Here is a 23,039-nt window from a genome sequence, read left to right as displayed (position 1 = left end):
AGGATCCCTGCTGATCACTGTTTACAAAGCCTGTCAAATTCAAATGAAAGAAATCCACAGATTTCACAGTTCAGAAGTGACACTCTTAGATAATTTTAAAAGTTATCAAGCTTATATAAAAAAAATATCAATTTTCCCTTTATATCTGTCAGCTTATTTTAATATAAGAAAAGTAAAAGTTAAAAAAGCAGGAAGTACCTGGCACTATTAAAAATGTTACTGCACTAATATTAACCATTTAAAATAAAGAATATTTTTAAATTTAATAGAACAAATTTTTTTAGAACAAACAGGAACAAAGATCTCAGTATATTACTGAGAGCATTCCTTTCCAACTGTCATCGATTAATGCAAAGTGACTGCTTCAGGAGACTCAAGCAAAGTGTTTACAATTATAAATATGGAAGCAAAGAGGTAAGTAATAATATGAATTGCAGAAACCACTGTTCAAAGCTGAGCAAGGAACTGTTACTTACATGTAGTACTGACAAATGTGATTCTTTTCCTTAAACATTTTGTTTTCCAAAGTAAGAAATTCAATGGCTTTGTTTCGCTCTCCTTCTAAGCCATCCTTTTCTTTCTCTACCATTTTAACTCTATTTAACTAGAAAAGATAAATATGTAATTTAAATTGTCTTACCTAATAGCAATTTTGGAAAACTAATGAATGCAATGAGAAAAACATAAACACACTTCATATGGCAGTTTAGGGTTTGTTTGGTTTTTTTTATAAGGAAAAAAACCTGCCACAGACTTCTCAGGAATTAGGATTAAGAAATTTTTCAGGAAGGGATCTAGTCTATTATTCCAGGCCTTGGGGGGGGGGGTGAAGAGAGACAGAGAGAGAGCCAACACAGTCTGTATAGAATTATTATAACCAGGCAGCTGACTGAAAATAAATTCATGGCAGCCATTACTGGATTTCTGTCTTAGGTTGGACAGACCACATGGGGCTTTGGCCCCAAATAACCTGGAACAAGTTCCCCTCAGGGGTCCTCCTAAATAGGCTGCGTTACCTTGAAAAAGGTTTTAAATAGCATCCATTTCAATCTACCTCTCCCTTACATGTCTGTCATTGTTAGAGGATAACAGCACCTCACTATTGCAGAACAAAAATTATAGAAAAGTTTCTTAGCTGTAAGGCAAAACAGTTGAATGGAATACTTTGAGGGAATATAAAGTGAAATAAATCAACTTTGCATTTAGACATGAATGTAGCTCAGTTTTGTAGGGTATTTTTTCCTCTGATGAATGCAGGTTCTCCAATCCACTCTAGATCCCAATTCCTGCTCATGTTTCATATTCCATACTCAATCCTCTTCATGTGCTTCATTGTTCCAGTATGGTGCTTCTTTTCCAAATTCCATAACAAAATGCCCCTGGGACCTCCTGCTTCTATATCTGGGATCTACCACCTGCTTTGCAATATGGGAAATGCAGGGAAGAAGAACCTGAAACTGATTTGCGGCCTCCATGCTGAAAAGCCCATTTCCTATTCTGCACTCAAAAAGTATTATCCAGTGTATGTTGATGCTGATCAGTGACATATGCAGCAAGTAAAATATTTCCATTTTAAGTTCAAGCAAGATATTCAAATCTTTGCCATTTGAAAGCCAACTTCAGTGTTAAGAGAACTACAGATGTCATTTGCCCATATATAAATAGTATGCACTGATGGGCTTACCTTAGTAAAACTCACAATGTATATAGCTAATCAAATATTCTTTTCTTACTCCACTGACATCCTCCTCACTAAAAATTCTTCTTGCCTGTAGAAGTTTGTAGGGGATTTTTTTTTCAAAGACATTTTCATGTAAAAATTAGGGGTTTTTTTGCCAAAATTACAAAATTTGAAGTCTGACCACCTTCTGCTTCCTGATGAATTGAACAGTATATCTAAAAAGGTACAGGATGCAGACTGAATCTCAGTTACAAGGCTACTGTTTTCCTGTCAAAATGAAAGCACCATCAGTGCAAATACTGTACATTGGTATCAGCCCAGTAATGAGTCAATTATTCAAAAGCTTAAGAACGTTACCTCTGTTGGAAACAGTCGGTGAGCATCAAAACAACGTTGTCATGTGTTCATAGAATCACAGACAATTCAGGTTGGAAGGGACCTTAGGAGGTCATCCAGTCCAACCCCCATCTCAAATCAGGATCATTCCCAACTATAACATCCCAGCCAAGGCTTTGTGTAGCTGGGTCTTAAAAATCTTCAGGGATAGAGATTCCACAACCTGTCTGGGTAACCTGTTCCAGTGTTTTACTACCCTCCTAGTGAGAAAGTTTTTCCTAATATATAACCTAAACTTCCCTTAAAGCAACTTGAGATCATTACTCCTTGTTCTATCATCTGCCACCACTAGATTCATCCTCTTTGGAACTGCCCTTCAGGTGACTGAAGGCTGCTATTAAATCTCCTCCCAGTCTTTTCTGCCGACTAAATAAGCCGTTCGTTCAGCCTCTCCTCATAACTCATGTCTCCCAGCCCTCTCACAAGATTGGCCACAGGTGGACCTCTCCCAGTCGGCAGGATCAGCCGAAGAGGACCCCCCTCTCCTGTTCGGCTCAACTGATCACAAGGGGGGCACATCCCGCCCCGAGTAAGGCAGCACCAGTCACCCATGACAGAGACAAAATTCAGGTTGTGAGTGACAAAGCAAAGATGGGAGATAAGTGCTCTTCTACCTTGTTCTACTGGGGCAAGGTACAGGGAATACAGTCTAATTCCCTTGTAGTAGAAGCTGGAGAAAGAGGTAGTTACAAGCAGGTCCCAAAAAAACATTTAAGCATGTGGCCACAACAAATTTCTCAGCAAAATGCTCAATTCTGTGGCATTGTGAAAAGATGCTAAATTTCACGACCACAGAAGTGAAGAATTTAGAGGGCTTTGATTAAAAAGGCGACATATACCTCTTACCTGATTTTTCAGACTTAAATCAATAAATACCTGGTTCATGTTCTGCTCATACTTTCAAGATCTTTGCGTGAACAAGGGCAAGAAACAGATTTGTTCTAAAAAACGGAAAGGTATGAAAAGAAGACTGATTTTCCAGAAACCTGATCATAATCCCAGACTGGGATCCCTGTGGAAATTAATACTGTAAAAAAATGTTTCACGTGCAGCTAGCTACACGTCAAAGTTGCTACTGAACTTTTATCTAGGCATTGGTAAATCTACAAGTGTGACAAAGGAATTAACTGGTCTGTCTTGTCCCACATGTATTGATGTCCTGCCCAGCATGATGGTTGAAAGGGACCTTGGGGTGGATCGATGGATTAACATGAGCTGCCAGTGCAACACTGTAGTCAGGGCTAATAGCATACTGGGATGCATTAGCCAATGTGTCACAAGCAGGGCCTAAGGAAGTGATACTTCCTCTCTACTCAGCATTAATGAAACCCCAGCTGGAGTACTGTGTCCAGTTCTGGGTGTCATGCTTCAAAAAAAAGAAGTGAAGAATTTTAAAAGGGTCCAGAGAATGGGCACAAGAATGATTAAGGGCCTGGAGATCAAGCCTTATGAGGAAAGACTACAGGATCTGGAACTGTTCAGCCTGGGGAAGATTGAGGGGGGACTTGGTGACCATCTATAAATATGTAAGGGGAGAATATCAGGAGCTGGGAGAAACTGTTCACTAGGGTGCCCTCAGGAAGGACAAGTACTATTGGTCATAAAACTGTTAGAGGATGGTTTCAGGTTGGATGCAAGGAAGAATTTCTTTATGTTAAGTGTGTCCAGAATCTGGAATAGACTTCCCAAGGAGGTAGTACAGTCCCCAACCTTGAAAGTCTTCAAGAGGAAACTGGACATCAAATGATCCCAGCACAGTGCATCTCAACAGTATTCCTGCCCAGAGCAGGAAGGCTGGACTTGATCTTTCAAGGTCCCTTCCAGCTCTTAATTTCTATGATGATTGTATGTCACTAGCTTTCCCAATAGTTTCTGTTAAAATGCTGCACAACACAGAGTACAGCTTTGTAGGCAAAGGGCTTTGAAAATAGAGATGTGCTATCTGAAGTTTACTTAGAAGGTTCCAGGAAGGTGGGATAGCAGTACATCATGATCAAGTTTTAAATGCTCCAAAAAGATTCCAAGGCATAAATATGAACATATTTCCCTCGTCTGCAGATAGAAAATTATCTATTGGGACCAACTGTGCTGCCTAGTTATGAAGTACTTGCCAAGCACTGTTGAGTAATCCAAAATGCTGGTAACTTAAGAGGTAGTATCAGAAGCTTTTTATTTTCAAACTATTTATAAAGCCAGACAAAAGGAAAATTAGATAATAGGTGTCAGTTTAAAAGATCTTTCTTTAGTTTCAGGTAATTTCTTCAGTACCAGACCAACTTACAAATCTCTCTTAAAAGATGCCTTAAAGGCACTTTTGAAAATGAAATTCCTGGCATAGTCAAAAGATATCTTAATGTTTTCAAGTATTTTTCCAAATTAAGAGTTCCATCTCTTAATAATTGTTTTTCTTTGACTTGTATACAACAAACAAACAAAAAACTTTCCAAGACTCACCTTTTCCCCTCTCTGTTCATTTAATGTCTCAACCCTGTGACACAAAACTTGAATAGGCTCTTTCAACCGTCCTGATCCTATTAGATCTTCTAAATATTCGAGCATACCTTCATCGTGTTCAGTCTGGCCTTTTGGTTTCATCATTGCAATCTGTTCAACTTCTCCCTTTAAAAAAAATAAGAAAAAAGAGTGATCTAGATTTGACTAGTCTTATTTTCTTTCACTATTAAATTTACTAAATTTCCATAAAGCAATTGTATGCAAATAAAATAATGATCTTAAAGGCTCCAAACAAACCATGGAAAAATAAAAAATTATATTTCTATATTTCCAAACAGAAATTTAATAATCCAAAACAGCTAGTTACAACATTGAAATATCTAGCAGGAAGTTGTGACCAAATGAAATGAATGTGGTGCCTGATACAATCTACATCTGCCTTCCAAAGCTCATAGTCCGAATTAAAGTTCACTTCAGCACTATACAGATTCGCTACCATTTCTCCCCAGTCTACAAGAAAAAAAAAAAAAAAAAAAAGTAAAACCTGCACTCCAAGACATATGCCAAGTTCCCTTTTTGTTTGTTTGTTTGGTTTTTTAGTAAGCTTAATCATAAGTGAAATCCTATTAAAAATGTTAGTTTATGCAAAATCTCTCACAACCGCCTTCTTGATCATTTGGACTTATCTATTATCCAACTAGAACTTCACTGCAAATCTTGGGACCAAAAGTCCCATGAACCCCCCTCCTTCCCCATTGGAAGTCCCTCCCCTCTCCCCCAGAAGTACTCCTTGGAAGAGGGGGTGGTTGCAGAACCAACCCCCCCATCATACACTAAAAATCAAACATTTACTATAACATTTTAATTTTATTTCAAGAAATATTTTTGTCCTCATTTTTGTGTGTGCATGTGTGTGTGTGTGGTGTATATAAAGACAATTGCATAATAGCTCAAAATAACATCTTACTTGTGTGTGTGTGTGTGTGTGTGTGTGTGTGTGTGTGTGTGCGCGCGCGCACCCACGCACGTACACGCATGCATGCGTGCTATTTCTCCTGGAAGTGAAACAAACGTCTGATTGAAAAGAGTTCCTCTCAGTAGGTGAAGGACAGCATGAGAAAAAAGCATAAAAGGTGCTCATGGGAAAATGCTAAGATAGAGGGTGGCCCATAGACTGATCAGAGAAAAAGCTTCCATTTAAACACTGAAGAGGGTGATAAGAGGCTGATAACAGATTAAGAATACCCTTGAAACTGAAGAAGAATAAACTTGCTTGATGTGACGAGAACCAGCACAAGAAAAAAAGTCACAGAAATGTATTAAGAACAATGTTTACAGAAAGCTGCTTCATGGATACAAGCAGGCAAGTCCACATTTGCCAGTCAGTGAATAGTGATGTTGTAGTAACAGAAATGAGATGACAGCCTGGACAAAAGTTAATCCCTAGGAATGGGTAAGAAAAATCTTGTCTAGATGAGAGGTCCAAGCTACTGAGCAGTGGCTCCCAATCTTTTTAGAATTGAGAAACCTCTTGCTAGAGTCAAGGCACACCTCAGAAAAAAGCCAGCTTTAGCTATCATTCCTTTCACTACAGAAAAATAAAGCAATTTTTCTGTTCCAAAGAACTCAAAGACTACAACAGGTCAGAATGTTTTTGACACCATGGATTCCTATTTGAAATCTCCAGGTTTATCTTCTAAATCAGTGGTTCTTGAACATTTTTGTACCAGGACCCATTAATAAACATCAATGGCCAGTCCTGACCCAGTACCGCTGACTCCTGACCTGTTGTGCTTTTCTCCCAGGCCCCAGCAGCCCCTTGCAGGCTGGAAATCTGGAGGCCTTCAAGGGAAAAGCCACTTTTGGGTTGTGACCCATAGGTTGAGAAATACTGTTCTAAATCATGTGTAGGTGTTTGCACATCTAACAGTGCTAATACTGTATAGCACTGCACAGCACCCTTGTTGAAGATAAATGTACCATCAAGTTATGGGGGTAAGTTTAGATACACTAAGCTTCATTTGACAGCTAAACCTCCATGAAGAGATGAAAGAGACCTAGGCCAACATTTTGATATAAATACAATAGAGCTCTGGAATAAAGAGAGCCAAGAGTTACTCAAATAGAAAGCATAGTTTAATTTGTTTAGAGATGAATACAAATATATATGGGATCCTATGACCCCCAGCTGACTTCCTGCCCTTTGGGCGGGGGGTTGGACTCAATGATCTTCTGAGGTCCCTTCCAGCCCTAATGTCTCTGAAATCTATAAAATGAAGAGATGAAAGAGCAGTAAACAGAGACCTGTGGAATCGTGACAGAAAGCTGAAGGGGTGAGGAAGAGGATACTTTAAGAGAGAAAATGAACAACTGACTAATGAAGACAAGAATAGCCACAGGAAAAAAGATAAGATTTTAATAAAAGGGCAAATGTCAGTGTTAAAAGTGGCTGACAAGCATGACCAAACTAGAGTACCAGTCCTAAATTTATGCTAGAAAGAGGTTGTTCGGCACCATGGTAAGAGAGGTTTCATTACCACTTATTTAGTATGACACCTAGTGGCCCTACATATTCCTCTCTATAAAACATATTCAACCCCAGTACAAATGAGCAGGAGAGAAAGAAAATATTTAAGTCAAACCTTTATCTTGTATAATTTTACATATCTTGGTATACTTGTTTCATTGTCTGCATATCCTGTCACATTAAAGTAAAATACAGTAGGCAACTTTCTTACCTGAAACCTATAAAAACTGAGCACACATGAACTGCACATTCTTTTTTTGATCAAATATTGCAAAAATATCTTCTGTATTTTCTTCCAACTATTAATGTCTATGTACATTTATTTAGGAAAGGATACATAATTTCTTTTCTGTAATTTCTTAATCATGTGTTCTTATTCCTTAGTCATTATGAATATCAAAACAAATATAGTTATTTTCTGATAATTACAGTTGAACTGGGAATCCTCCTTGAGCTGACAACTACCCTTAGAGTAGAATTACAATGTTTGCAATCTTGTCTCCCTTAGCTTCTATAAATCTGATCATTTTTGGTTCTCAGCTCTCTAATTATTCTTCAAGTTGATTTTCTTCATCCTCCCCTCTCAACTTTCTGTGGGAGTTTTTACAAGTGTTTCTTTGGTCCTCTCTACACTCCTCACAACGTTGGTTTATTTATACCCAAGAAAAGATGCAATTACTTGGATTAAAATAAGACTTCCCTATAGCTTTGAGTGACACCATGTAGAAAATTGTCTTTAACTCTCTCTCTCACTGAAGACATTATACAGGCATTATGTACTGTAGAATCTCAAGATGGGCATTCCAAAGTTTGATTATGTACTTCCACATTTTCAACTCTGGCTAGATGCAAGGCATACAACTAGCCTGATTTTCAAGAGGTGGAAGAAATCTTCTCCTCAGAGGCTGTATGAAGTGTTATTTTAAATTAGAATATTATTATTAGTTTAATTTTTGTAATGCTATGCCAGGTTTCTAAAGCGGGAAAGCCTACTGTAGAGTCTTGAACATTTTCTTTTCATACGTTGTTAAAACAAACAAAACAACAGAAAAACCTAACAAATTGCTATTATAATTTTACTCCCTTTTGCCCTTGCTCAAATAGTCCTCAATACAGAAAGAAACTCAACACATTTAGGACTTTTAAAGTAAAACATCCAATTGTTTATAAATTAGTTATTTTAACATCTAATGGGTCAACCTCAAAAATGACAGAGGAGATCTGCATTTTATAGACTAACTAAATTAGAGATATATATATAAGCATAAGCTTTTATGAGCTGGAGCTAACTTCATTACATGCCTTTCACAGCATCTGATAAAGGTATACTGTGAAAAAAACGTACCTAGGGACACTAATAGATTAGGTAAGGATGTTTTCTAAAATTAGTTTACTTTGTATTAAATAATACTTGATATGGTAAAATGTAACTATGGTGTGACCTTCCAAGAACTACTTAGAGCAGCTAATAAACCACATGCTTGATCTAGTCTATATCTTTAAAGATTATTTGGACACAGGACTAGCTAAAGTAAAACTAAGGAGGCAGCCCAGACAGAGGAAGGAAAGAAAGACAGGCTTGAACACATTTGATATAGTTCTTAAGTATGTCCTCTCTACTCCCACCCCTTTAAGTTAGTTACACTTTTTTCTTTCTTTCTTTTTTTAACGTGCCGGGTTATATTATTAAAAGGTTTCTTTCAGTAATCTGATCAGTTATTTGTTGAAAGTAACTAACTGAAAAATTTAAGTTGACAGTATTTTCTAACACCTACAGATTTAAAGTAAGTTAGGACCCATTTTTAAATTTCAAAATTATCCAACAAGAAACTGTTTCAGCAGTTTACCATACATAAACATATGTATGCACCTTTTATTAGGGGAATGAATATATAAGGAAGAGAATACAGTACACATACTATTCTGTTACAGTGATAACTTGGTATAAAGAAATATAAACCACATAACTATGTGCATTCATATATGGAATAATAATAATAATTTTGCAACTTAAAAAATGTCCTTGAATATTCCATAATTTTGCTCCAGAGATCAGAGAGTTTTTTTTCAAAAGTATGAAGTATCAAGCTATTCTGCTTGTGAGGATAATGATCAAAGTTGAAGTATACATAAAACTTATGAGAGGACATAAGAAAACAAATCTGTAAAACAGTCCACAGAAGAAAAAGTATATCCTTTGACCACTTGGAAAGTCTGCATGTAATAGTTAAAGCTTCTGCATACACCTTAGAATTCTATATACATTCAAATATTCAATAGATAGATCTATCAATCTTTGTCATGCTGCACTCTGCTTTGCATGTACAAATATGTGCTCTCTCTTGTTTCTATTTATCTTGGACTCAAATTTCTAAAATATGCCAATATAAGGGTAACAATGGAAGATCTTTTGCATTAGTGCTCCATCATCAAAATGTAACCCCTGTAAGGAACAGGTTAATTCCTACACAGACGCCACCAGTATTTTTGGAAAACTATAAGACAATGAAATCACCTGGTAAAGGCTGTGATCAGCTGCTGGGGCTGATTAGGTCATCTGACAGAGTATGCTGGAAGGTTATAAACAGGCAGGAGCTATTTCACACTGGAGGTCATTTCTACCACCTCAAAATGTAGGGCCCCTGCAAGACCCTCTGGGCAATCTGGGGGTTGCGCCAGAGGAGAAAGCAGACCTCTTTAACCAATTCTTCACCTCTGTTTTCTTGGGCAGGGATCAGGACTTCTCCACCATGATGCAAGACGGACTCAAGGGGAACGTCTCCAGACCTCAGGTTGGGTAGGACAGGGTTAGAGAGCTTCTGGAGGGGCTAGACCTGTTCAAATTAGCGGGTCCAGATGCTCTCCACCCCAGGGTGTTGGAGCTAGCAGGGGTTATTGCAGGGCCCTTGGCATGGCTTTACGAGCACTCATGGTGCTCCGGTCAGGTGCAAGATGATTGGAAGGTAGCCAACGTGGTCCCCATCTTTAAAAAAGGGAGGAGGGAGGACCTGGGCAACTACAGGCCCATCAGTCTTACCTCAATCCTAGGGAAACTCTTTGAGAAGATCATCATGAAGCACATCTGCGATAGACCAGCTTCAGAAATGATGCTCAAGGGCAACCAGCATGGTTTCATTAGAGGCAGGTCATGTCAGACCAACCTGATTGCCTTTTATGAACAGGTCACAAAAGCCTTGGATGTAGGTGTTGCTGTGGATGTAGTCTTCCTCGACTTCAGCAAGGCCTCTGACACGGTCTCCCAGCCCATCCTCATTAAGAAATTGGGTGACTGTGGCATTGATGCCTACACAGTCAGATGGATTGCAGATTGGCTGAAGGGTTGCACTCAGAGGGTGGTGGTGGATGGGTCATATTTGACCTGGGGAGAAGTGGGCAGCGGAGTCCCCCAGGGCTCAGTCCTTAGGCCCGTGCTGTTAAATCTTTTTATCAGCAATTTGGATGACGGGGTGAAAAGCAACCTGTTTAAATTCGCTGATGATACCAAAATTTGGGGTGAGGTGAGCACGCTAGTAGGGAGGGAAAGACTGCAGCAAGACTTGGATAGGTTACAGGGGTGGGCTAGCAAAAACAGGATGTGCTTCAACACTGACAAGTACAGGGTGCTGCACTTGGGCAGTAGTAACCAGCAGCACAGTTATAAGATGGGAAACTCCCTTCTTGAGAGCACGGAGGCAGAAAGGGATCTTGGAGTCATTACTGACTCCACAAGGAACATGGGCCAACAATGCGAGGTCACAGTTAGCAGGGCTAACCGGACATTGTTGTGCATCCACAGGCGCATCTCAAGTAGGGCCAAGGAGGTGATCCTCCCCCTCTATGCCACACTGGTCAGGCCACAGCTGGAGTACTGTGTCCAGTTCTGTGCACCCCGCTTCAGGAGGGATGTGGACAACATTGAGAGGGTCCAGAGGAGGGCCACCCGCATGATCTGGGGACTACAGGGCAGACCCTACAATGAGAGACTGCAGGACCTGAGCCTGTTCAGCCTTCACAAGAGAAGGCTGAGGGGGGACCTGGTGACCGTCTATAAACTCACTAGGGGGGGACCAGAAGGGTTTGGGAGGACCTTGTTTTCCCTAGGGCCCCCTGGAATAACAAGGAATAACAGCCACAAGTTGTTGGAGAGTAGGTTTAGATTAGACATCCATAAGAACTACTTCACAGTTAGGGCAGCTAGGATCTGAAACCAACTTCCAAGGGAAGTGGTGCTGGCTCCTACCCTGGGGGTCTTTAAGAGGAGGTTTGATGCCTACCTGGCTGGGATCATTTGAGCCCAGTTTTTTCTCCTGCCCTGGTAGGGGGTCAGACTTGAAGATCTACAAGGTCCCTTCCAACCCTACTTCTATGATTCTATGAAATTAAGGATATGCAGGAACCTGATGAGGCACGATAGTTGGGCTTTCCTGAACGAAGATGGAATCCCAAGACAAAGGTGAGCCACAGTGCAATGTACAGAAATTACTGTTGTTTGATAATTGGCACTGGAAAGACAGGTAGGTCAGGCAAGACCTCAGAAACTAACTGGTTCAGAGAGGCACAAGCTTTTTAAGGCAACAATGAAATGTCAGCATCTAATGAGGTAGGTTGCTGCCTACAAAAGCTCATGCCTCTCAATTAGCAGGTCTCTAAGGTGCCACCCTGCCTCCCTTTCACCTTTTAATTGTAAGTATATATTCACTGAAAATGTTTTGAAATCATGAGTTTTCAGACCAGTTCTAATCCAAGAACTTTACAAAGAAGTGGTCTCCTACAAATGGTATTAGCACTTTGAAGCATTATAGTAGCATCTTCAGCCGTAGCTGAAATAAAAAAATAGCCATATCCACGTACCTAAAAGTAACTGATTCCCTCCCCTCTATATCCTTTGAAGAGCAAGCTTTAACCTAGACTAGAAAATTTTATAGCTAGTGCGTATGTAACATTTGGACAGCCCTTTTCTTCCCTTGTTCAATCCCTCCCCTTTTAGCAGACTTACAGTAGTTATTGCACTTCATTTGCATTGTAATTAATCACATGGTTCAGCGCTTCTAGTTACCACCTGCAGAAGCTGGGAAAAAATCCCCCAACAGCTAGCATACTAGCGGCCTATGGTAGTGCTCAGCATATGCCACTAGTATTATTTCACTGCTAATATCACTGAGGAAGTGCTCATGTGCTTGGCTTGAGCAGTTATCTTGCCCATAAGCACTGGGTTAAAATGATTTCCAGATAGGGAGTCAGGAAGAATTTCTACTCCACTGAAAAACAAAACAAAACAGTTCTTAAAACAAACAAACAAACAAAAAAACCCCACACAACAAAAAACCAAAACCTCAGAAACAGCCTTTTTACCAGATATAATTCATTCCTAGGATTATCTGGGCACATGTCATTTCACTTCCTGTAATTGCAGGGGCCCAAGACACTGGTAGCAATTCGCCTCTCATATTCTCCCTTTGTTAAACTGTAGTTTTTGAGAATTTTATTCTTTTCCACTTGGCTTATTAGAGAATGTTGAGGGAAGATTATTTTGCAGTTATGAGGAGAAACATGGCAAGCAGTTGTTCCTGTCCATCCTTCATAGTGCAATAACCTCCATTACAGTCTCTAGAAACACATAGCATTGGACTAAATGACCCAAATGGTCTCTCTCACTCCCATGTTCCCTAAGGATACAGGTTTCCCTCACTTTATACGGGTTCTGTATGTGCGAATTCATTCTTATGCAGTGACCCTTCTTATATCAAAAATTCATTACATGCAAGGTAAATTCACTCTTATGCAAAATCGGTGTGGTGGAAGCCTGGTCAGCTGCTTCTGTGGGAGCATGCAGTTGTGGCAGTGACATGCACCAAAATATACCAACACGCACCAAAATCCACCTGTGTGGATCTGTGCTCCTCACTTGTCTGTGACTTGTTTCTGTAATTGTCATCCCCATTATGTGCTCTGTGCTTGTGTGTACTGTCTGCTGTTGGTGAGCACCAGAATTGTCTTGTAAAAATGGTTGAACTGGGTCTTAGAACGTATCACTATTAGTGAATTTGAGTTGTGCGCCATTTTCCAGAAATTCACGTACAGCATAAAGTGAGGGAGACCTGTATTAAAGGGTAATTTTATGAAATTGTGGGAATGTCAGTCACATACCCTGGCATTTCACACAATATAATTCAAATGATCTTTGTAGATCTCTTCTCTTGGAGTTTTTGCAGGAGGAGGTGGAACAGTAGTAGGTACATTTCATTGTCTTGGTGAAAATATCCAATATGTAGATATGGCATCTAGTTAGAAAAGTATATACTTGATCTGCAGATACATTAATGTTCTTGAGAATTAAGGTTCCTTGGATCATGCCAGAGATCATACTCAAGTCTCTAATCTCCAAGTAGAAATTCCTGTTGGGAGTATCCTTGATCTGTATAGCATAGATTCTTAGAAACATAGCTGTTGTGTTAACTGGAATGGAGTATATGCTGGAGAAAGGTGAGAGAGAGCAGGTTCCAAAAAATTACTGCCATGAAAGTCCTAGTCTGATTGGAGACAAAACTTTGGCTGAATAAAATTGAAGATTTAAGATCAAATCAGGATATTTTTTGAGGCAGAGCTCCAAATTCCTGACAGGATATTCCACAGAAAGTGTTGTCTAAAAGGAAACTGAGAGAAAACTATAAAAATGAATCACTGCCCTGAAAAGAGCTTGGTATGCATCTAATTCATTTCAGATAATTTTCCCTCTACATTTTCTAGGAAAAAGACAACTGGACAGTGCCACTGGTAAGGGAAGCAGAAGAAAAGAACTTATTCTACAAATCCTCCTTAGGTAAGTCTAAGAGACACCTAAATTTGTCAAAATGCTTTATATGCAATGATTTTAGATTTTTTGCCTGTCTCACTGGAAGGTTAGATAGGAACACCAGATTGAATGACCCCTTACAAGATGTAGCACTCAACACATGAACCTGTTAAGTCTAGATTCCTCTTGTACTATATCTGCAAAGACTTTCTTTGACTATGGGGTAGCCAATTAAGGGATGCTGAAAAGGGCCCATGCTGGATGCTAAGTCTTGTGTTTAGCTAGATAAAAAGTTACCTTTAGGTAGTAATGGAGCAGCCCAGGTTCCAGATTGAGTATTCCTCAAAAACACAAATTTACCTCTTAATTAAAGAAAGTAAAAAACCATTCTTGTTCACATAGCCTTCAATCTGCTTTGCTTGGGTTGAAAAAAAGTCTGATGGGTCTAAAAATAATTCTAGATATAAATACAATTTTAATAGTACATGGGTAAATAGAATGGAATTCCCTGCCTGCAACTTTCAGTATCTTTAAACCACTTCAAAAAAGTGTGTGGGGGGTGCATTAAAATACTCTGGATCACTGATGAACTGTTGTACGATACAAAAATACCTCAAGATTCAGAGACAATTTATATTATTTTCTCTAGACTAGCAGTTTTAGTGGACTACTTGAATAATAACCTAGTACACTTACGGATTCCCACAAAAAGCTGGTAGATCGCGTATTTGCTCTTATCTGTGGAAGCTGCTAGGTGTTTTACAAACATTTACATTGCAAATAAGAACATCGACAGCTTACTAGTCCATGTAGTAAGTTGCTGTAACACTACAAAAATGCTGAATGTTGCAAAGTATGAGGAAATCTGGTACGCTGTACTCTACATTTAAAAGGTTTAGTAGAATTCTTACTTTTAAAATCAACCACTCTGCCTCTCCCTTCCTCCACCTTTCAGCTTATTACTATCTTGACAAGATGCTTGACTCAAGCTTCCTTACTCTTTGCTATGAGAGTTAGATCTTATGGTCAAAGATGGCTATGTTCCATAAAGATCACCCATGAATGAATAATATCCAGAAGGCACCATCTTTATGTACTCGGTGCGACTTATGAGCTTGCCTGGGTACACGGGATTTAGTTCAAGGTATCCTCTCTCTCAAATACAGCCATAAAAATTTCAGTCTTTTAGCTCTAGCTAGCTTACTCAGCAGGTTCTGGGTACACGTGAAGAATTAAAGGAAGTGAGAGCAGAGATGTAGGTAGTATACAAGGCTTTGAAATGAAAGAAGAAATGAGAGTTTAATCTAGAAAGAAACAGGAAGCGGGCCTCTGGGACAACACACAGGAAATGTCTGAATAGACATCCAGAGCTTGGAAGGATTATTACTTTAGCTGCATTATTTTTGGAGAAAGTGAAGTAGGCCAGTCCAGATAAAACCAAAGCAGAGTATTTTCTGTCGTAGGGATAGTGATAATTGCAATTGATTTGGACCATCCCAAGTACACATATATGGCTTTGTACCATTTCCAAAAACAAGCTGTATTTTGCACGAAACACGGAGGAACCTCAAGGAACAAATTACACTAGTGGCTCCTAATTCACGTAGGCTGCAACTGGAAAAGTATGGGTACAATCCTAAACCATTTGAGGACTAGCTATGGAAGAAGCTTTGTTCCCAGAAACATTTCAACGGTTTATGATCTTGCTTACTGTTTAAACTTGAGCCGTAAGTCTGTTCCTAGCTCAAGTTAGCTTTCTCCCTAGCTCTGGCAGAGCCCTAAGTCTGTAAGCTTAGAGAGTATAAGGGGCTCCTTTACTTTCTGACAACTGCCAACCCATCAGCTTCTTACAGACTCCCAAATACCCTGACCAAATTTTGGTAGAAAAAGTGGGGATTCTCTACAAACCATGAACCACTGGTAGAAAGTTAAAGTCTCTTTAGCGATTTAGAATAATATATGTGAAATGTGTATTTGCCTATAGCAAACTAGGAGCAGTCTACAGAAAACTGTAATACTGAATACATCTAAATTTGAGTTGTTAGCAAAGGTTTGCTAAATAAATTGAAAGTATTTTAAATAAAAGAAGCATGAAGGTAGAGGCTAAGAATACTGGTTTACTTAAGTCTTCCTCTATCAAGAGTTTGCAGCACACTGACTGTATGAGGTCAAATATTTTCTGTAAATTGAATGCATGATCACTTATGTACATATTCCTTCCAAACCAGTTCCTCTGCAAGTCTACTGGAGTGTTCTTTATGCAAGTAAGAGGCACATAAATTCCTGTTTCAATACGAAGTGTGCAGAAGTAGTACATTAGTGATCATGAACCAGGGAAGCAGTAGATCTGACATACCTCACAAGGAAAAAAGAAAATCTACTGTATGTGGGGTGGGGTTGCATAACTGTAGATAACTGGGTTAGAGTAGTTGTTATCAAGGGCTCACTATAAATCTAGTAATAAGTGGGATTTCCTTTAGTAGTTTGTTCTGGGTTCAGTACTGTTCAGTATTTTAATTTCACTCTCTAAATCATTAATGAAGTGCACACTTAGTTGGGTGGTGGGACAAGTAATGAATAAAATGGAAACGAGTCAAGTATGACCAAATTCAGTAAGAACAAAGATAGAATATACCACTTAGGAATTAAATACACATACCAAATAAGCAATCACTGACCAGGCTTCAGTACTGCTGAAAAACATTGAGGGTTACAGTCAATCACAAGCTGAACGAGCCAATGAAATACTGTGATGTATTAAATGTTGAATGCAAATCACTTGAGGCACCGTACAGCATGAAGATGTGGATAAACTGGACAAAGCCCAAAGGACAGCAACAAAAATTAGAAGACTATAAGACACGACTTCCAAAAGGTTGAGTGTGTAGAAAAAGACGATAAAATAAAATAAGAAATCCCACTTTTTTTTAATTATTGAAAGTTGTGAAGGTTAGAGAGCCATGATTTAGACAGGGGTGACTGTCTGGAGCAAAGAGTTGATCTCGATCAGTGGTTTTCAAACTTCTTTGTACTAGGACCCATTTGTAACCATTGATGCCCAGTCCTGACCCAGTAAATAGTTTAAGTAGAAAACAGCCACCTGGCCCTGCTGGCACCCCTTACTTACAACCAACAGTCCATCCTTCCCCCTCCCGCCCTGCTGGTGCCACTCACTCCCAATCTGCTGCCCCTGCCCCAGGCAGCAAATAGGGCTGTGCAAAATTTTGGCAGCCATTTCGTTTGGGAGGTGTTTTGGGCTATTTCAGCGCATAGAACACTCAATCCAAATTGAACCAGAAGGCTCTGAGACTGATCCAAAACGACTTGGAAGGCTCCAAAAACTAAGAGGAGGAAGGGGAAAGAGGGGGGAAAAAGACTGCTCTGATACTGATGTCTAGTTCCCAGTTCAATTCCCCAGGTCTTTGATCATTTTCCCAGCTCTTCCCGGTGGATGCAGGCCCCCAGATCTGTGCATGGGGTTTCAGCAAGCTGGGGCCAGTGACAGCTGCTTGGCACAGCCCACGCCAAGTGCCAGGAAGACTGCAGTACTGCCACTGGCCCCAGCCTGCAGCGGCAGCCTGCTGAAGCCCCACGTGCAGATCTGAGGGCCTGGGGAAAGCAATCAGAAAGCTGGGAGAATCAAACTAGGAGCTACGGGAACGTTCAGATCTCTGGGGAATCAAATCCCCAGTCCCCCATTTGGTTCCCCAGCTCCCTGATTGCTTCCTCCAGCTCTTCCCCAGGGGGCATGGCCCCCAAATATGGGATAACAGCAGACTGCCGCTGCCAGCTGGTGATGGTGGCAGCTCTGGGCTATTTTTCCAGTCAACAGCAGCAGCAGCCTGCTGAAACCCTGTACGCAGATCCAGGGGGCCACACCTCCCAGGAAAAGCTGGGGAAGTGATCAGAGCTGGGAGTTGAACTGGGAACTCCAGCTGACAGGTAGATCTGCCCCAACTCCCAGACAGCACACAGTGCCCTGCCAAGCCGCACTGCATCCACACAATGGGGCAGGTGCCAGGTGGGGAGCGGAGGGGGAGATTTCTGCTGTTCCATGCTGCAGGGGGCCTCTGCCACAAGTGCCCAGAGGCCCCACTAGTGCAGCTGGTGAGTGTGGGGGCTTTTTGTTTTGTTTTTTAAAGCTCTGCATTAACTGGCTGCAAAGCATGTGGATGACAGCAAGCTGCTGCTGCTGGCTAGGGCAGCCTGCTGTCATCCCACATGCAGATCTGGGGGCCATGCCCCCTAGGAGGGCTGCAGGGTGGTGCCAGACTCCTCCCGGTGGGCATGGGCCCCCGATCTGTGTGCGGGATGACCACGTGCTGCCAATGCCAGCAAGTGATACTAGTTTTAACAGTTTGAGGTGCAGTTTCACAAAACTCCCTGCACCCATCTTTGAAACATGGCAGGCTTCATAGCATCAGAAGGGGGTACCATCCCTGCAATTTTCATCCAAATCAGGCAAGAAATGACAAAGTTAAAAGCATTTTGGCGATTCCCCATTATAGCCATGGCCAAAACACTGAAGAAACACCAAAACAGCTTTGGCCAAATCAAAACAGGACGGTGATTTGAAATACCGAAACAAATCACTGTTCCTCCCAATCAGAAACCAAAACAAAACATAGCCACTTCGCACTGCCCTAGCAGTGAGGCTTGTTGCTGCTGCTTCTGGGACCCTCCCCCATCAGCAGCACAAGGAGTAATGGACAGCTCTACCACATGGCCCAGACACCACCCTGACCTCCTTTCCAGGGTAGAGCCATGGCCTGAGGGAGCAGCAGTGGTGGCCAAGCCATGACAGCAAGGTAGAACCACAGCCCACCACACAAGTGGCTGGCAGTGGGAGCAGGCAAGGGCAGTGCCATACCCTGCCCTTCCATTACTCCTCACACCGCTGGTGGCACAATTGTTGCTGGGACCCCTGTACCAAGTATCACTACCCCGCTCTGCCCTCCCACATTGGGTCCTGGCTGCTGGACCACAGAGGTGGCTCCTGCCTGTGCCAGTCTGCAGCCGTATGCCTGCTGTGAGCACAAATACCTGGGAAGACATGTGCCCCACCATACCATCCTAACATGTTGCCTGTGCGCCCCCCCACCCCGGCTTTCCTCCATAGAGCTGCTCTCCATGCTACCCGGCTGCTATATCCATGTGTGCGTGTGCGCATGCACATGCAGGTGGCTCCCCCTGCCTGATTGCCTTCCTTCCACTTCACCCAGCCTCAAGCAGCCCCCTACAGGTTGGAACTCTGCCAGGGGAAACCTGCAATGTCCCACTTTTTCCTCTTTCCAAGGAGAATCTATTTTTAAAAAGTTTGTTCACAACCTTTTCATATTCTTGTGACCCACTTTTGGGTTGACTCGCAGGTTCAGATCTAGACGATACTTTGGGTCTCTTCTACCCTGCTTCCCCCCCCCACCCCCCATGTCTTCATTCATATTGACCTTAGCTTTAATTTAGCTTTTTCTCCCCATGTTTTCTGTATTCCTTAGTTGGTTAAAATTAAGCAGTTTTTAAAACCTGTAATTGTATATTTCCCAAGGATTCAAAGTGGTCTTACCCAGGTAAAATTTCTCCCTTCAAACAAAAGTACACAATTAAGGCTAAGAAAAATCCAGACATGAAGTTTAAAATGTATGCAAATGAGCAATTAAGTTATCTAAACCAGTACCACTCTGCCATGAAATGCTGTTGCAAAGAAATACAGTGAAATTTTGCCAGTCAGTTGTTGGGATAACTCACTACCATCATCTTATTAGTTGGTGCACTGAATCCCTAAAGTCCTACTGATTGGCACACAACGCACTTTGGACAGTCATCCATCAAAATGTAATTAGTCATTTCCAAATGTACACGTGTGTACACACACACACACTTGCCTACATACTAAATCACAATGGAATTTGTTCCTGATAATTAGTCAGCTTGAAAGGCATCTTCCACAGCACCTCTCAAGCCACCTGATACTTGCAAAACTGATGCTCTTCAGGCAGAAGACATGGCAACAAAGCATAGGTGATCAAAATTTGGATACCAGGTACACAACAAAAGCAACTATTTTACACCAAAATAATTGAACTCATATATCAATGCTTGGATTTTTTTAATTTTTTTTTTAGGGGTGTGCATATAACTTTTTTTTTAAACCGTAAAATGTTAAAAATGATCATCTCCATCACATTTTATGGTGAGTTCTCATTCTAACTGACAATGCGTTTTTTTTTTTTTTTTAATTCCTTTACGAAGGAAGTCTGACATACAAAGGGAAGTACCTACCCCTGTGCAAAGACTGAGGTTTTCATTGCTCTGGTAAGGCAAAAAATGTCTTTTTTCTTGCTTAGTCAAAAAAATAGTTGACTTTCAATGCTTACCTTATTATTTTTTAAATCTAGTGGGTTAGACTACAGGTAGAATACAGTGGCCTGTATACAAGTAAAGTCCCTACAATGTGCATCTATCTCCCTGTAGAATATCAAGCATAGCTACCGAGCCAAAGTTAGGATTACAAGTGACATGAATCTTGATAGCTCAAGGGATGAATTCATATAGACACTTTTTAGCCACTAAAAGATGCATTACTGCTTAAATGTGTTATTTCATGCACTTAGTCTAAAGATTAGATTTCCAATATTCAGAACAGAGATATGTAAATTTCATCAATTTTTCAAAGTGTTTATATCACACAGATAGGCAGAATCAGATTAATATCTAAGCTATTATAATTTCTGAGAAACATTAAAATCTTAAATTAGTGCTACATACAGAATTTAGATTTGCAGCTAAAAAATGAAACAAAGTCTTTAGTTTTTTTCTAACAGCACTTTTCTAGGACATTCTCAAGGCTATGAAATTCTCCATTCCTGCATCCAATACTAGCCATCTGCAGAACTGTTACACTGGATGATGGCTCATATAACTTATTTCTTACATTAGCACAAGTGGATTGGGACTGCAACTTCATCTGACACAGGTCAATGCATGTAGCCATCCTTGGTGCTTTATACCCATTTGGTTCCTTCTGCACTCAGTCCTACCCAAATTGTAACTTCCACTCACCTTGTCATCTTACTCCCCACTTCTAGTTTTCACTCCCAGTTGAGAGAGAAAAAAAAATTGTCAGATCTTCAGAAACAGAACTTGAATTTTAAGTAAGGATATAACAGAAAAGAATGGTAGAATTAAATACAATTCATTCTAGATGTGTAAATACAGGACATGTTTGTTTTCTTTTGTTTTGTTTAAACCAAATGAAGTTTTAATAGCAGCCAAAGTTGACCTTTATTGTCCTACTGCTCAGCTTAAAAAACATGTTCAATTCAGTTTCTCTCTCTTATCAGGAACCCTAATTCTACACAGTTTTCAGATACTGCCTATGCACATAAACAGCAAATGCTATCATACACCCTTCCACACACTGTAAAAGATTCTCAATATAACCTTTCATTGCTCTCAAGTTTAAACATTGACCACTCTTGGTGCTTTTTTCAGCCCCACCTTGTTGAAACCTCTGCTTGACCCCTTTTGTAGTCAAACCTTATTTTCTAGCCCACAATTTCACCCCATGCTTAATGGGAAAAATTTAATTGCTAACATAATCTTTATTCTTACCTCTAGGTATTGGAAGGGGAAGAGCGGGTAGCAAGAGTGTGTTAGTTATAAGGGAAAATTAAATATACATCATAGCTGTCCACAGACAAGAACAATTAACATACATAACTGAACATGAAATAATTACAGAACATCTCTACATTGATGCACTTAAGAAGAAAATAGTAGTCAGGTTGTTATTTATACATTTGTCTAATTTTACAAGCTCTCAAAAACATCCTGTTCAGCTCCCTGTTAGATCTGTATTCAAAGAATTAAATTCATGTAACTTGGTTCATTTGTCTACATTGCATTCCAAACAATGTCTGCATGCAAAATATTCCAAAATAATTTAAGCGATAAAATCTGAAAAGTTTCAAGAAAACTCTTCTGATGACACTGAATACTGATGCTGAAAATATAAAGAATTCACTTTAAAATTATACACACTAAAATTTTTAAATTTGGCAATGCACAACTGATGTGTGTGAAACTTCACAAGTCAGAGGGTTTTCATTTCACACAGTTTTTTGAAAAGTGTTATCTGTCTTGGAAGTCTAGTGTAAGAAACCTCCTCTAATGGTATTAGATTTTCAGAAGAAAGCTGGAGAAGATGATCCCTAGTTTTTTCCAGGTTCCCCTCCATAAGGAAAGAAAGCAAATCCCTTTAGTACAGCATTGCATTATGTGGCTATATTAGTTCTGTACTGGAGCTAGCACATGCAGAACTCAGGGGTTTTTGATATAGCACCACCTTATTTCATATAGGCATAAACTGGAAGTTGCTTTTGTACTCAAGATGTTACTTATAATCATTTTTATATGCATAAGAAACAAAACTGATTAATTACATTTCTTTACTGACTTTTTAAAAATTAGTTGTATACAATGTTCAAACTAGCCCTAAAAATTGGGGGGAAAAAACCTGCTTGTTAAATATGAACTGCTTCCTATTCATCACCCTCCAAATCTATTAAAATTATTTCACTTGTTATCTTACCACAGGAATCAAAATCCAAATATAGTTCAACTTGTCCTGGCAACACAAAATCTTGAATATCCATAAGACAAAAATATCTTTTGACACAGCACTGCCTTATTCCACATAGGCATAAGCTGTAAGTTGCTTCTGCACTTACTTGATGTTGTTACTTGTAAACATTTTTGTATTAAAAAAAAAAAAAACCAAAAAAAACCCCAAAAAACCTGTGGAACTGAGGAACTACATTTCCTTACTGCTATAGGCTAAAGCTTAGTACATTCATAATGCTGTCAAATCAGGTTAAGAAAACAATATGGTGACTTAAAAAAAAAAAAAAAAAAAAAAGGATTTCATGAAAGTATTTTTAATTCCAAAGACTAGGTTGGCAATCTCCTAAGTAATCAGAATAAGACAGCACATAACCTTCAACTTACCTGAAAGAAAGGTTTAAAGGATAGTCAGTTCCTAACCTGACTTCTCAAAATTCTAGAGTCTGCTAAAATGCTTCTAATTTCTTACGAAAGTGAACTGGAAATATGGGATTAATGCATTACAATTTCTGTTATCCTATGATATGGTAAACTTGCTCTATGAACTGGATGGGTGGATTTCCCCC

At 39.9% G+C, this 23,039-nt stretch overlaps 1 protein-coding gene across 6 annotated transcripts in view; it reads right to left on the bottom strand.

Annotated features, from left to right (window-relative positions):
• The window catches only part of SMC4 (structural maintenance of chromosomes 4), a 68,748-nt gene that overhangs the window by 36,839 nt on the left and 8,870 nt on the right, over window positions 1-23,039 (bottom strand). For all 6 annotated transcript variants that reach the window (XM_090051142.1, XM_090051146.1, XM_090051144.1 and 3 more), the window contains 2 exons: window positions 4,532-4,696; window positions 477-604 (listed from right to left, as the gene is read on the bottom strand). In XM_090051142.1, coding sequence (XP_089907268.1) covers window positions 477-604; window positions 4,532-4,696 — 293 coding nt within the window. The remainder of the gene's footprint in view (window positions 1-476; window positions 605-4,531; window positions 4,697-23,039) is intronic.

The sequence above is a fragment of the Crocodylus siamensis genome, chromosome 6 (genome assembly GCF_052110815.1).
Source record: "Crocodylus siamensis isolate JL-2025a chromosome 6, ASM5211081v1, whole genome shotgun sequence".
Classification (NCBI taxonomy): domain Eukaryota; kingdom Metazoa; phylum Chordata; order Crocodylia; family Crocodylidae; genus Crocodylus; species Crocodylus siamensis.
The sequence above is the reverse complement of the archived record's forward strand: the minus strand, read 5'-3'. Positions and strand labels throughout refer to the sequence as shown.